We start from the raw sequence: 14,099 nt of genomic DNA, 5'->3' as shown, positions 1-14,099 counted from the left end.
GAGTTGGATTTCCTGCCTAATGTAACTGTCTCTGCTAAACACTGACAAATTACAGGGACTTAAAAGTAACAAGATCTCATCCTATTTTCCATTCTGTGACCTCCTTCCTCCTTCTCTAATCACTCCTTTCCCCTCCCCTTGGCTAAGATGGAAAAAGAGAAAATGACCAGCTCTGTTTTCAATTAAATAATTTTCTTTCTTCTCTCCCCCCACCCCCTTCTGTCTTATGACCCCACTGCATCCCAAAGTGGATTACACAATGACGTGGAGAATGGGACCCCGTTTCACCATGCTGATGGCAATGTGGCTGGTGTGTGGGTCAGAACCCCACCCCCATGCCACGAATAGAAGGAGCCACGGAGGACAGAAAGTGCCTTTGGTTTCCCCAGTGGGCAATAGGCCAGCTCGGTTTCTGAGGCATACTGGGAGGTCTCGTGGCGTTGAGAAATCCACTGTGGAAGACCCAAACCTTCAGCCTGTCCAGAGAAGGAGGAGTGTGCCAGTGTTGAGACTAACTCGCCCAACCGAGCTGCCAGCTGCCTTGGGCATCAATGGAGCCCCAGTGAGACCTGAGCAGAGACCAGCAGCCAGGCGCTCTCCCCGTGAAATGGTCCGGGATGAGGGGTCCTCAGCACGGTCGAGAATCTTGCGCTTCCCCTCCGGGTCCAGCTCTCCCAACATCCTTGCCAGCTTTGCGGGGAAGAACCGGGTGTGGGTCATCTCAGCCCCTCACGCCTCTGAAGGCTACTACCGCCTCATGATGAGCCTCCTGAAGGACGACGTGTACTGCGAGCTGGCGGAAAGGCACATCCAGCAGATCGTGCTGTTCCACCAGGCGGGCGAGGAAGGGGGCAAGGTGCGGAGGATCACCAGCGAGGGCCAGATCCTGGAGCAGCCGCTGGACCCCAGCCTCATCCCGAAGCTGATGAGCTTCCTGAAGCTGGAGAAGGGCAAGTTTGGCATGGTGCTGCTGAAGAAGACGCTGCAGGTGGAGGAGCGCTACCCTTACCCGGTCAGGCTGGAGGCCATGTACGAGCTCATCGACCAAGGCCCCATCCGCAGGATAGAGAAAATCAGGCAGAAGGGTTTCGTCCAGAAATGCAAAGCAGCCGGCGTGGAGGGCCAGGTGGTGGAGGAGGGGAACGGTGGTGGCGGGGGAGCAGGCAGGCAGAGCCCCGGCAGTGAGAAGAGGAAAGAGGACCCCAGGAGAGCCCAAGTGCCGCCGACCAGAGAGAGCCGGGTGAAGGTGCTGAGGAAACCCGCCACCACGACGGTGGCTTTGCCCCCTCCTCCCCCAACCCCGAGGCCCACAACCCTTCCTCCGGTTCCAGCCACAACAGGGACTAGGGCTACGGCTCGGGTGGTAACGATAGCCACAAGACCTACCACCACCACTGCCTTTCCAACCACTCCGAGGCCCTGGACCCCCTCGGCCTCCCACAGGCCCACCGCAACCACTGATGTAACCACTGCCAGGGGGCCCTCAGTCTCAGAGCATCTCTACCCTCCAGGCCGGAAGGAGCAGCACAGGGAGAGGCTGCAGGCCACCAGACGGCCAGGCAAGACCACCAGCTTTGAGAGCTTCACAGCCGCCCCTCCCACCACCATCTCAGAGCCCAGCACCAGGGCTGCTGCCCCAGGCCGTTTCCGGGACAACCGCACGGACAGGCGGGAACACGGCCACCAGGACCCAAATGTGGTGCCAGGTCCTCACAAGCCAGCAAAGGAGAAACCTCCCAAAAAGAAGGCTCAGGAGAAAATTCTCAGCAATGAGTACGAGGATAAGTATGACCTCAGCGGGCCTACCACCTCCCAGCTAGAGGAGGAGCTGCAGGTGGGGAATATTTCTCCCCCCAAAACCAAGGAGTCTAAAAAGCATGAAAGGCTTGAGAAACCAGAGAAGGAGAAGAAAAAAAAAGTGAAGAATGAGAAACCAGACAAGTTACTCAAGAGTGAAAAACAAATGAAGAAGGCTGAGAAAAAGAGCAAGCAGGAGAAGGAGAAAAGCAAAAAGAAGAAAGCAGGTAAAACGGAGCAGGATGGCTATCAGAAACCCGCCAGCAGACATGCCACCCAGAGTCCAAGGAAGGCGGTAGCCGACGTGCTGGGGTCCTTTGAAGGAAAGCGCAGGCTCCTTGTAAGTAAACTTCTCCTTGGCGTTGTTCTGAGGCAGGGCATGTTAATGTCTGTCTTGTTTGTGTAAAATCACACTGCTAGATGCCAGGCTGTAGCTGAACCTATACCAAGTCAGGAAGATCCGGAAGTCTGGCAGGAAAGAGCAGCAGGCCAGTAGCTCCTTTAGATGATCTGTGAAGTGCTTTGCACACAACTCGTGGCCCTGAGGAGATAGGGTCAATGCCAGGGGGCCTTAGGCGCAAGAGGGGGTGGGGCTGGGCTGGGGCTTTATAATCATCTTCTTCCAGACCCAGAGGACCTCTCCACCATCTTTATCACTCTATTCTAAGGGTGAAAAAGAATGGAAGAGTTCCTAAAATGGAACACATTGTATCTAGTGACAACTTAGGAAAAGGTGTCTTGGCTGTGTGAATTTAGGAATCTGAAGAATGTGTATGGGAAAATGGCAGAGTTTCCCTCTCTCTAACTAGCTCTGTTTCAACATTTGGAGGTCTCAAAGGGGAAAGTAAGGAGACCTAGGAGGGGAGGTGGGTATGACTGGGAGTAGGGAAGGGGCTTGCTGGACCCTCATGAATCCTCTTAAAACCCATTGGCTGAAATCTTCTCCACTTAAAGGTTGCCTCCTCCATCACTGCCAACTACCAATAAGAGCCAAGGGAAAGGAGTGTGGGAAACTGAGTTAATTGCTCTGAATTTAGAGTCTAAATGTCAGATTCTCCTGAGACTCTGTGAAATAAATGTGTGCATGCACTTGTGTGCAAAAAGAGACAAGCGGTCCCTAATTCCCCTTTGCCTGAGCAAGTCACAGATTCATCTCAGTAATCGTCTCTTTTGACCATTACTTAACACCATCCAAAGAATCATAACAGAACCTAGGTCAACCGAATGAGGGCTAAGTGTCAGGGCAGGTTTATTGGTGACATGGGAACAGCTCTTTCTCCTGTCATGTTCCCTTCCCCTCTTTTGACACCCCTCCAAGATTTCTATGCCTGGCTTCTTCAGGCTGTATTTTTACTCTGGGCTGTCAGGGAGGAAAGGGGTGTATTACAATTGACTTAAAGTAAAATATCAGTAAATTAATGTGGGGTGATAAGAGTTAGGAATGATTTTCTTGAGTACCTAGCCGAGAGAACCAACTCATGTCATGAGGACAGCACCCATCCCACCAAAGGTGCAAGGTGGCTCCATGCCAGGCATTCCCATACCAAAAGAGACAGGCACTCTCCTCTCAAAGCATTTTTCAGAGGATCTTTTAGTTATTCTAATCTGACCTAAATTTAGATTGATGGTCTGGTCAGAGGGACTTTGATACCCATTTATCTCTAGTAGTTTCAAAAAGCTTAAATGTGCATTTGAAATATTACTCAGAGCAAAGTTCTTTATGATGCTTATCATAGGTAGGGCACGTCTCATATTCTCATAGCTGTTTCCATCAATGGTGGATCTGAGTATTAGAACAAAACTTAGCTCTAGTTGATTCTAAGGGTATGTGTGTCTTGTTACATATTTTTTGTTCTTGCAACTTCTAACCAGAGACTTAAAGTAACTAAATGCAGGTTATCAGATGATAGGCTGTCTGTTAAAGTAGTTTAACAGCTGCTTGGATATTCCTGAAGTACTTAAACTCAAGTGGGAATGTTCCAAGTTAGAACCAAAAAAGCACGAATTTCAGAGTAGAACTCTACTTGGCACCTGAAGATCTATTATTGGGCCACGGGGCAAACTGCCTCTTTGGGGCACGGAAAAGCATTAGTGGTATATACCCCATTTTTCTTCACAATACCTGGGACTTTGGCCCACTAAAGCACATCGCCCAACTCTGTCCATTTAGTTCACAGGGCAGACAAAGTGTTCCTCGTGGTCAGATTTTAACCAGAGAAAAAATAATCATGAGTAAAATGTCAGAATTGTAAAACTGTGCACCCATCTGGCAAATCCTTCCATTGCCCCTAGTTTCTGAGTCAAAAAGAAAGGGGTTTTCATACTGTATTACTGATATTAGGTGTGCTTTCCGTTTCTCCCTCCTTTTCTTTACTCCCTTAGTCAGGGATCTGAAAGCCCAGCTGGATCTTTTCTGCTTTTAACAGTATCCCTGGTCATAAATTTCTAGCAAATGAAACTCAAACGACAGCTTCTGCTGATGTCATGTGAGGCAAAACAGAAACCAGCTGGAATCGCTCTTGGTGGCAGTTGGCTCTGGGCTAGTGAGAGAATCAGGTTTGTTGTCGGAAAGAAAATACCAACAGGAGGCATTTCAGTCTTTCAATCCTACATGTGCCTAGCAGATGAGCCTATCAGAAACGTGTTTTCTGAAGAGGTAATGATGTTTAATGTAAGAATGGATTAGGAAAGATCTGATGAAATAAACATAATGCAAGAGGAAAAGATAGACACAAAAGAGTGTTTCATCAGATAGAGGAGACCGGTGGGGGAAAAGCATTGTTGGTGCCATTTATCCCTTTTCTTTTCCACTCACTTTCCCCCATCAAAGTTGGCTGATGTTATTCGGGAAGCTTGGTGATTCACTTGCTATTCATTAGGGCTTAGCACTCTCAAGCTGTTCTAGTATGGCTGAGAACGTTTAACTACAACTGCCCTCAACTAAACCCAGGGTTAAGCAGGTTTGCCTTCCAAGAAATTATGCAGGCCTTTCAGCTCATCTTTCCAGCTTTTCAGTAAGCTGGTACCTAACTACAATTTATTGTAAAGCCCTAGAGGTTCACATTTATTTTTACCATTCTTTAAATGTGAACACATCACATAACTGCTACTTAACCAATTACTTAGAGAAAAACACTGGCAACAAAGGTATGGGTTGTGGTTGAGTATGTGGCATCCTCAAGGCCTTCCCAGGAGCTGCAAGTGGACCCAGGCCTATTATTAGGCCAGAGTTCAATCCCTCAAGTTCACCCCCACAGCCAGTTAATATAGAAAAAGACACTCCTGCTTTGCTGAGACTGTAGGGTTTCATTCTTACAACAATCCCACTTTAAAGATGAGAAAACAGAAGCTTAGAGAGGTGGAGAAATTACCCAGGATATATAGCTTGTGTGTGTCCAAGCCAGGATCAGAAGTCAGGTCTGTTTTATTGGCAAGCTAGAGTTCTGTCTTCCTGTGGTTCGGAGCTTCCTGTGGAGTATGCCATGATATGTTATAAAGCAAAGGGGAAACTGAGGAACTAATCTTGTTAGCTAATACATATAAACACCATAAAATTCATTTTCAACCTTAAGTTTCCAAATAAATGTTAAGGGTTAGCAACTATCAACATTTTGTGCTAAGCAAAAATTTGAAGTTTCTGCCTTAGTACCCAGATAGTTCTCTGCACCTCAGTTCTCTGGCTTTCCAGGCAGTCAGTCAAGAACAATAGATTGACTCCCAATTAACCTAATCCTTTAGACAGCATGGTGTTAGTTTGGGGTTGACTATTTTGAGAATAGGTAAGCTTTTTATCACTGAAACATTGAACTGTGGGGAATATAGCTGACAAGCCATCATTTTGTGCTTTGAGATCTACTTATTTGTCTGTTAATAAGGGGACTTAACTGCTGAATTGCATAATACAAGTGCAAATTTAAGCATTTTTTGGCAAGTGAATGTCCTGTAATTGAAGTGGGTTAATAATTTCAACTTAACTTTAGAAATCTAGATATTGGGACAAAAGTCTACTTATTCGGTTTCATTTTAGAAAACAATTTAAAGTTCTGCTTTACTAAGACAGACTGCTAGTCTGAAAATTATTGTTTAGAATCTTGTAAAAATCTAGTCTTTTGAGCCTAACACAGTTTGTAGAATAATCTGAGATTTAAAGTATCTTCCCCCAGCCTCTTCCCATTCTTTACTCCCATTACTTAAGAAATAGCCTTCCTTAGCCTCTGAGGCTCATTGAGCCAACACACTAGTTGGAACAGAAACATGAAAAAGAACCACAGCACCATTTCAAATTCATGATACATCCTCTGATTTATTGACAGCAAACTGGTAAGAGGCCAAGTGACAGACAATAATGTTTCCTGAGGAGTTCTAGGATGCTCTTCTTAGGAAGAGGGGTCTGGAAATGGTTTCAGTTTTAACCACTGTTTGAAATATTGCCAAACTAGAAAGTGAATGGGATAAAGATGCCAAAACATGGTGAAAGAGTCCCTGAAATGTGCTCAGATGGTCCGCCACCTCTATGGTCTCTTATGCCAACTCAGGGGCAGCAGACTAAATGTATGGGAAAGTATCTTTACAAACTGATCTGTGTGCCCCTGTATATAGACTTTCACTACCAGAGAGCCCCTTTGTTCCTGAGTCCCTCTGCTACCTCTGGCTGGAGTGATCTGTGTAACCAGAGGAACCTGGGCCAGCATTTGTGGCCCAATAATAAGGGCTGGGGCTTCAGTGCCTTGAGGAATTTATACTCTGTTTGGGAAATGTGACATTTAAGATAGTAAATGAAGGAAAAACTTGAATTCCAAGTGAGTAATGCCGATAATAAGAACAGTAAATCAAAGGAGAAAGTCACACCATTGTCACCTATTAAAGGCTTTAAGGAGGATGATGCATTGAAAGAAAGACTCAATTCAGAGAAGGGGGCCCATCCGAGGCGGGAGGAGTGTCTTGGGCAAAGACGGAGGAAGGAATGTCGGTGAACTGCTCAGAGACAGCAGTCCTGTATGTGGTCAAGGGACACAGCCTAGACAGATACATTGATTTTTGCTCAAATTCTCACAGCTCTGTGAGATTGGCAGGGAGGTTGTTCCACTGTATTGATAACAAAACTGAAGAGTAAGGGGCCTTGTTAAAACTACAACTAGCCAAGCATTGAACTAGGACTAAAATGCTAGCCCCAGATTTTGGCTCTGATTACCCTTTTTCTATGTCTCTCTGCCCAAGATTCCTTTCATTTCCTAATTTAGACTGCTCTTGCTATGGGAGGTGAAGAGGAAGGAATAGGAGGACTTTCCTGGGGCCAGACCATGCAGGCCAGAAACTAAAAAATGAGTCACACAGAATGAATCTCACCTCACTGGTGGGTAAAGGCCCTGAGGTGAAAATAAACATCGGAGGTTTTTATTTATGTAAGCAAGGTTCCCACTGGTATCTGTGGCCTCGTGCCACTATATGTAGAGCTATGGGAGAACTGCCAGGCAGGGAGGCTAAGGTTCTGTTTGATTACATATTATCAGAAATTCTTAATTATACACAGGAGGGAAATGACTAGAGGGGGCTTTGAGGACTCTTAAAATTCTGTCATATTATGGGCTGTCCTTGGATTGTAAGGGTCTGTGGTAAAGTACAAGATGAATGAAATTGAGTCTGTGTATGAATTTGGCCAGCTGTACCCTACAAACTCCTCTAAATATATTTTAGGTATGAGCTTAGTCTTAATTTAAAGTAGGGAGTCCAAAATCATTAACAGTACATCTCTTTCTTTCATCTTTGTTTTTTACTGTTTTGTGTTTTTGCTTGAATGTTCATTTCATTTATGTCAGGAGCATGTATTATGAGCAAAGAATAATCAGAAAGAAAGACCTGCAATATACCAACTTAAAACAAAACTCTAAGGTCTTGGCTGCCATCAAAACCTGAAGAAATATTTTGAGATGCCATAAAACCAATTAAAAATAAATAAATAAACCCAAAATACCACCACCATAGCTTTTTATAGCCTCCTTAAATCTTTTCTTAAGGGTAAGTGTGAATCAATGAATAAATTTGGGGGAATTTTATTATTTTCCTCTTAAGAAATTACATTTCTAAAACAAACATTTCCTACCCACTGTGTCCACTTGGCATATAAATGCGGAATCAAAAATAAACTAGAGCACATCTATTTAAAATAAATAACAATCAGAAAAAGTAAATAAATGCGAAAATTTTATCCCAGAAAACCTTTGTTAATCTTCCACTTAAAGGCTGTTGACCACATTTAATTTCCTTAATTGTGAAGGAGAGTATTTTGTCATTCATAGGAACTCATAGAAGGGAAAGCCTATAGGCAGCAATAAACAACATCTCTGATAGAGAAAAATAAATAGCCGAGACCGGATTTATTAACCATTTTTAATAAAATAGTTGGAGGAGGCTAACTTCCTCTCTGCAAAATGCCAAGCCAACAGCCACAAACTTCAGAACTAGTTTATAAATTTAGGCAGATAAATAGAAAAGTGACTGGTAAGTTTGAATGTGGTCAAATGCATGAAATTATTTACAGAAAAATAGGTAATAGAGGCTTGCCTCAGAGCTTAATGATGAGTCAACAAATGGTGAATAGACAGGGTTCATTGCAAACATCAGCTTGGTAAACTATTCAGGATTAAAGATGTCAACAAAGACCCAGTCGTCATCAAAATAAAATTTCACATCCTCCTTCTGTAGCATAAGCAGCACTGTATCCACCCACTCATGGAGTGTAGTACACAGCTCTGTTTCAGCTCAAGAAAACCCGGTGAAATCAGAGAAGGCTCAGAAGAGGGCAACTAAAACAATTGAGGAAGCAGAGATTACTCCAACTAGAGTAGGTTAGATAAAAACATTGAGACATTCTTGGAGGGTTTGAGAGGATCTCTAAACAATAGGGCTATCTTCATTTTGTCCCAAATAATTATGTTTTCTCAGATGGCTGGTGAGTAAAATATTTCTTTCCATTGCTCTTGTCTTTTCCCAGAAGTCAGAGTTCACAAAGTGAGGATTAGATTCAGGGGCCTAAGTGAAAAATAACAGGTCTGCCCAGGGTGACAGCTTGAGACTCTGTCTCAAAAAAGAAAGAAAACTAACAGGTCTGAACTGGAGAGAAGGCTAAACTAAAAGTACAAACCATTCTGTTGGAGGATTCGATATCAAATGACATCCACCACTGGCTCTGTGCAGGCCTAACGTGACAGGGAATATTTTCTGTGTGGCAAAATATGGGCCAAAAAGCGACCATAAAAACTTTCTGCAAGGTTGCTTAATAAAAATTCTAAATCATAGAATGTCTCATAGCACCCAGGGTCTGGCTATGAAACTCTCAGCCCTGTGGAATGTGAACAACAGTAGTAACTAGTGTCTAGTGAGCTAATGAGGATAATGAAGATCAAAATGGGGGGAGAGATAATATTTATTGAAGAATTACTGCATGCCAAGTATTCACATAAGGTTCACAACAGCCTTGCAAAATAAGTATTCCTGTGCAGAGTTCACAAATGAGAAAACCAGAGACACATGGAGACTGGTAATGAAGGTAAATAATGAGAGTGAATAGAAAACTCTAAGCTTCCTGGAGCCATTGAAAGAAAAAAGAGGCCTTTCCAAATAGCCTTTTTTGCCCTAATTATGCCAACCGTTCTACAGAATAGTGTGTAGTGTGGGTGTGAGTCACTACTAGTCTACTAGTTCAAGTCATTACTTTGGGTTTTGCCTCAATCTGAAACTATCACTATAAATTATTATTTATTTTTACCCACTTCTAGCTGATCACTGCTCCCAAGGCTGAGAACAACATGTATGTGCAACAGCGTGATGAATATCTGGAAAGTTTCTGCAAGATGGCCACCAGGAGAATCTCCGTGATCACTGTCTTCGGCCCTGTCAACAACGGCACCATGAAAATCGACCATTTTCAGCTAGGTTCTCTTAAACTTTTTAATTATGTTATTGTTTTTCTCATATATAAGGTGAAACAGACTTTATGGGAGAGATGGGGCAAGGGGATAAAAAGGAAAATACAAGTGTCCAGAGGACACTGTGTTATGGTGACACAGATCAGTTTGCCCACTTATTTACACAGCCTTTCCAGGGTGGTTCTGGGTTTAAGTTTTCTGCCCTTTTAAAGGGAAAATAAGCAAGCACTCTATTGTCTGAAAGTCAGTAAGATGGAGGAAACTGAGAAAAGTAATACAGTGTGGGGGAGGATCAGAGAGGTATTCAGCCATGTTCTTCTGGATCTTGAGTCTTCCTGCCTGTGAGCAATACTATCTGATCTTCCTGCAGATTTTATGCTGCAGGTGACTCATCACAGCTGGGGCCTGCCAAACTCCTGGAAGTACTTGACTCTGGCAAGCCTGAGGAGGGAATTAACCAGAGCTGAGAGAAGCTGTTATGCTAAATGAAAAGTCATTGAAAATATGGACTGAATTGCACCCAAGTCCTTTTGGAGAGCAGAAGAATTTGGCTGAATTTATGAGTTTTCACAATTTTACATATTAATGATGTATGTGAGACTCAGGAGGCATACAGCTCAGTGTTGGGCAGCTCAGATCTAACTTATTGCCATTCTCATGGGAATGTGGCAAGACTTGCTATAATTAGTTAAGCTGTATAGTCAGAAGCCCCAAGTCTGACCCACCCAGTTTCTTTTATAATTACTACATCTCTTGGACTTTTTTTTTAAACCCTTTTTTCTTATATGTGTTTTCTACTGTATTACTGTTGCTGTTCTTGTTTTGATCATAATGAAAATTCTTAGAATAACCTTTGTATTCCACTCTTTGCATAGGCTGAATAGTTTTTATAAAATATATTTAATCTGAAAAGCATCTGGCAGAATATAAAATGTACTTTCCCTGTTAGTTAACATTTAAATTCAATATGTCCAACACATTTTCTCACAGATTTTTCTGGTATATGATCTTTATGTAACTGAATATATATTAGTCATAATTATGTCATAATAATGTCAGTTTGATCTGAATGTGGTTTAGATTTCTAAATCACATTTTTTGGTGTACATACACTTGACAAGAAGTCATCCCTCTTAGTAAGTTAAGTGCATAATACAGTATTGTTAACTATAGGTACAATGTACATCAGATCCCCAGAACATACTCAGGAGTAAAATGTCAGTTATCCATTCTCTACGTTAATTATCTTGCCTTTTCCTAAGATGGTTACAAAGGAAAAATAAATAGCATCTTTTCCAATATACCATCATAAATTACTATGCATCAGTGATTGGTTTGTGGACATTTTTCCTGTGCTATGTGTATGTCTGGGGGGAGAAAATTATTATTGATGTTGTAATTTTGGTCAATGACAAATGTCCTTGTCCAAAATTACAACATCAATAATAATCACACAAACAAAAGACAAATCAAGAAAGTCTGAAGGCAGATCCAGACTCACAATTTATTTGTTGTATGAGCTTGGGCAAGTTATCTCCTAAGTGTTAGCTTAGAAGAGAATCAATTCTGTTTTATAGGCTGGGATGATGATTAAATATGATAATGTATACAAAACCTGTCAGGTAATAGGCATTATTATTGTGATCATTGTCATCACCACCATCTGATCTGGCAGGCATTAGGTCAGTGAGCTGTCCTAGTTGTTACTAGAGCACATATAATTGCAAAATACTTATAATTGCTTTCTGCTAATTATAGAAAGTTGACATGGGAACCCTGACAACTACTTTTTCAGGTCAGGCTGCATTACTGCTCCTGGTGATAAAACTGAAGCCTAAGATTAGACTACTACTGCAAAGCTCCAGATGTATTGGTTAACTGGGATTCAGCCCTTTGTTTCCTAGATTTTCAAATAGAAGCATGAGGCCAGTGAGCTTAATTATACTCCAGATGTCTAGAGAGGAAGTAGAGAGACTGGCGCTGGCTGGTGATGAAAGCCCTTCTCAGCCAGGTGTTCCTGGTGTCAAATGTGTTACCCACCAACTCTTCCACAAAGTGTTCTCATTCCTCATTTCAGAATTTGGAAAAATCATTGTACCTCCCACCTCAACCTCTATAGGTCTTATTATGAGCAGCTGGTACTCTCTTGGCAAATTTTTAGCACAATCCTACTGTTTTCTAGACATCTGGATTGAATACGAACTGTAGAGGAGTTGAGGTTCTCTTTTCTGTCTTAATGGAAGTCAAGTATTATGACTTGAGTATTTACCTCACTGAAGGCAGCCTAAACCTGATGGGAAGGCTTTTATTTTGTTTTTCATGTAGCTCCTGGAAGGCCTTTTTCTCCTTGTGTCATGTCCCAGGTTACCCTTATGGGGAAAGCTAGCACTTTCAGCCAAGACTGGGAGTCAGCCTTGGGAAAATAAGAATTGGCATGAGCCCTGGTCTCAGTGAACCAAACCCCAGCCTTGACTGACTTTCAGCTGGAAATCTATCAGATGGCCTCACTTTTCCTTAAAAATAAATCAAGCACTCTTTACTATTCCAAGCTTTTATTGGGCCTTGAAAGTAGAGGCCCACATCCAACTACAGTGTGGGCTGTACTCACCAGTTCATACCTCTCGCTAAATGTATTTGGACATCAGTGATGGACTTACCAAGACACAGAAAACTTTCCTTAACATTTCAGGCTTCCGTCCAAAGAAAGTTATTTATGCTTGAGTATGTTCCAGTACCCCCTGGTTTTGATAAGACAGAGTATATTATACATGAAGTTTAAAATGACCTAACACGGTGGTGCCCATAGCTCAGTGGGTAGGGCACTGACCACATTCACCAGGGCTAGTGGGTTCAAACCCAGCTGGGGCCAGCTACAACAACATTGACAACTGCAACAACAACAACAACAAAATAGCTGGGCATTGTAGTGGTTGTCTGTAGTTCCAGCTACTTGGCAGGCTGAGGCAAGAGAATTGCTTAAGTCCAAGAGTTTGAGGTGACGCCATGGCACTCTACCCTGGGCAACAGCTTGAGACTCTGTCTCAAAATAATAATAAATAAATAAATAAATACAATTAAATGACCTAACACATAAAGGCATTCTTTATTGTTAATGATATTTAAAATGCCAGGCTGGAGTAGAAATATTGGGGGTATATGTTAAGTGAGCAAATTATAGACAAAGTTTATCAGATAGGAGGAAGATGCTGGCTAATGGCACTTTACTGCGGCATGAGGAGAGGGGAAAAACACACAGCAAGCATGTTTCTTAGCAAAATATCGAGATGAAAAATATGTTGACACACTATTTTATCACCAAGCTTTAAGGGCCAGAACACACAGGACATTTTATAGGCCAAAGGAAGTTCTTCAGTAGCTACTTTTGAAGGAAGGAGAGTATGAGAATAATCAATAATAAGAGAAGTGAAAAAGTTGAAGGATGTGAACTATGACATCCACTCCCTTACTTCTCTGAGTAAGGACTTTCTTTATAGATGAATTTTTAAAATAATATCTATAAATGAGAATAATACAATACATAGCATTCCTCATATACTCTGCCTTTGATCCTGTTGAAGACAGTCATTCTTTATAGATAAGATTCACAATTATCAGGATTCACCCATCGAGTACAATGTGGGGCATATAGCACGCTTCTTGGGAGAAGGACCCAACTACAACTCAGACTGTGGGCTTTACCTTACAGATATAAATAATGTAACCTAATTGTTTGCACCCTCATATTAACCCATTAAAAAAATCCCCCAATTCTGCTTTCCCTCAAGGGAATTCTGGAAAATCGATCCTTCCCCCCCAACCCTTTTTTCATCAGTGGTGACAGAGCCTGGCAGCTGCCTTCTCTATAGTCTGTCACCCTGAGCTGGGAGGATAGGCTAGATGGGTTGTTAGATTTCCATACACTGGCCAGGTGTCCTTCTTTGTTTATTCTGTCTTTGCTTATCAACCTCAAGTGCCCTGAAGGCTTGGAAGCCTGTCTCCCAACTTGCTGAGTCATCCTAGTCCACTGCCCTTGTTACTTCCAAGGTCAAGCATATCAGTGTCTGAGGGTCCAAGGGTGAAAAGTCCCTACTAAGTCAAATGTACAAAATAAGTGTTTGAGGAATACAGTGGAAGGGTTAGCTCTTCCAATGGCAGTCATCAGACAAAGGATTAATTGTAAGTATCAGAGAATCTTGAAAAGTGGGTTGATTTAAAGGAGGGGCATTGAAAAATGATTACCTTTTTTTGATAAGTGATGGCTCTATCAAGGTTTCTTCTGTTTTTATATAATTTTTCAAAGAAATGATACATTTTCTGGATTCTAAAAAGGTACACACAGAGAAGCCTTATATTTCTCCTGACCCCTTTATTCTGATA

At 42.4% G+C, this 14,099-nt stretch overlaps 1 protein-coding gene across 1 annotated transcript in view; it reads left to right on the top strand.

Annotated features, from left to right (window-relative positions):
- The first annotated feature begins 226 nt into the window (after positions 1 to 226).
- CCDC80 (coiled-coil domain containing 80) overlaps positions 227 to 14,099 on the top strand; it is a 33,301-nt gene continuing 19,428 nt past the window's right edge. Inside the window, exons 1-2 of the mRNA XM_012810040.1 lie at positions 227 to 2,137; positions 9,573 to 9,729. Coding sequence (XP_012665494.1) covers positions 227 to 2,137; positions 9,573 to 9,729 — 2,068 coding nt within the window. The remainder of the gene's footprint in view (positions 2,138 to 9,572; positions 9,730 to 14,099) is intronic.

This window comes from Otolemur garnettii, unplaced genomic scaffold (assembly GCF_000181295.1).
Source record: "Otolemur garnettii isolate 467f Iridium unplaced genomic scaffold, OtoGar3 scaffold00122, whole genome shotgun sequence".
In the NCBI taxonomy this organism is placed as follows: Eukaryota; Metazoa; Chordata; class Mammalia; order Primates; family Galagidae; genus Otolemur; species Otolemur garnettii.
The sequence above is the reverse complement of the archived record's forward strand: the minus strand, read 5'-3'. Positions and strand labels throughout refer to the sequence as shown.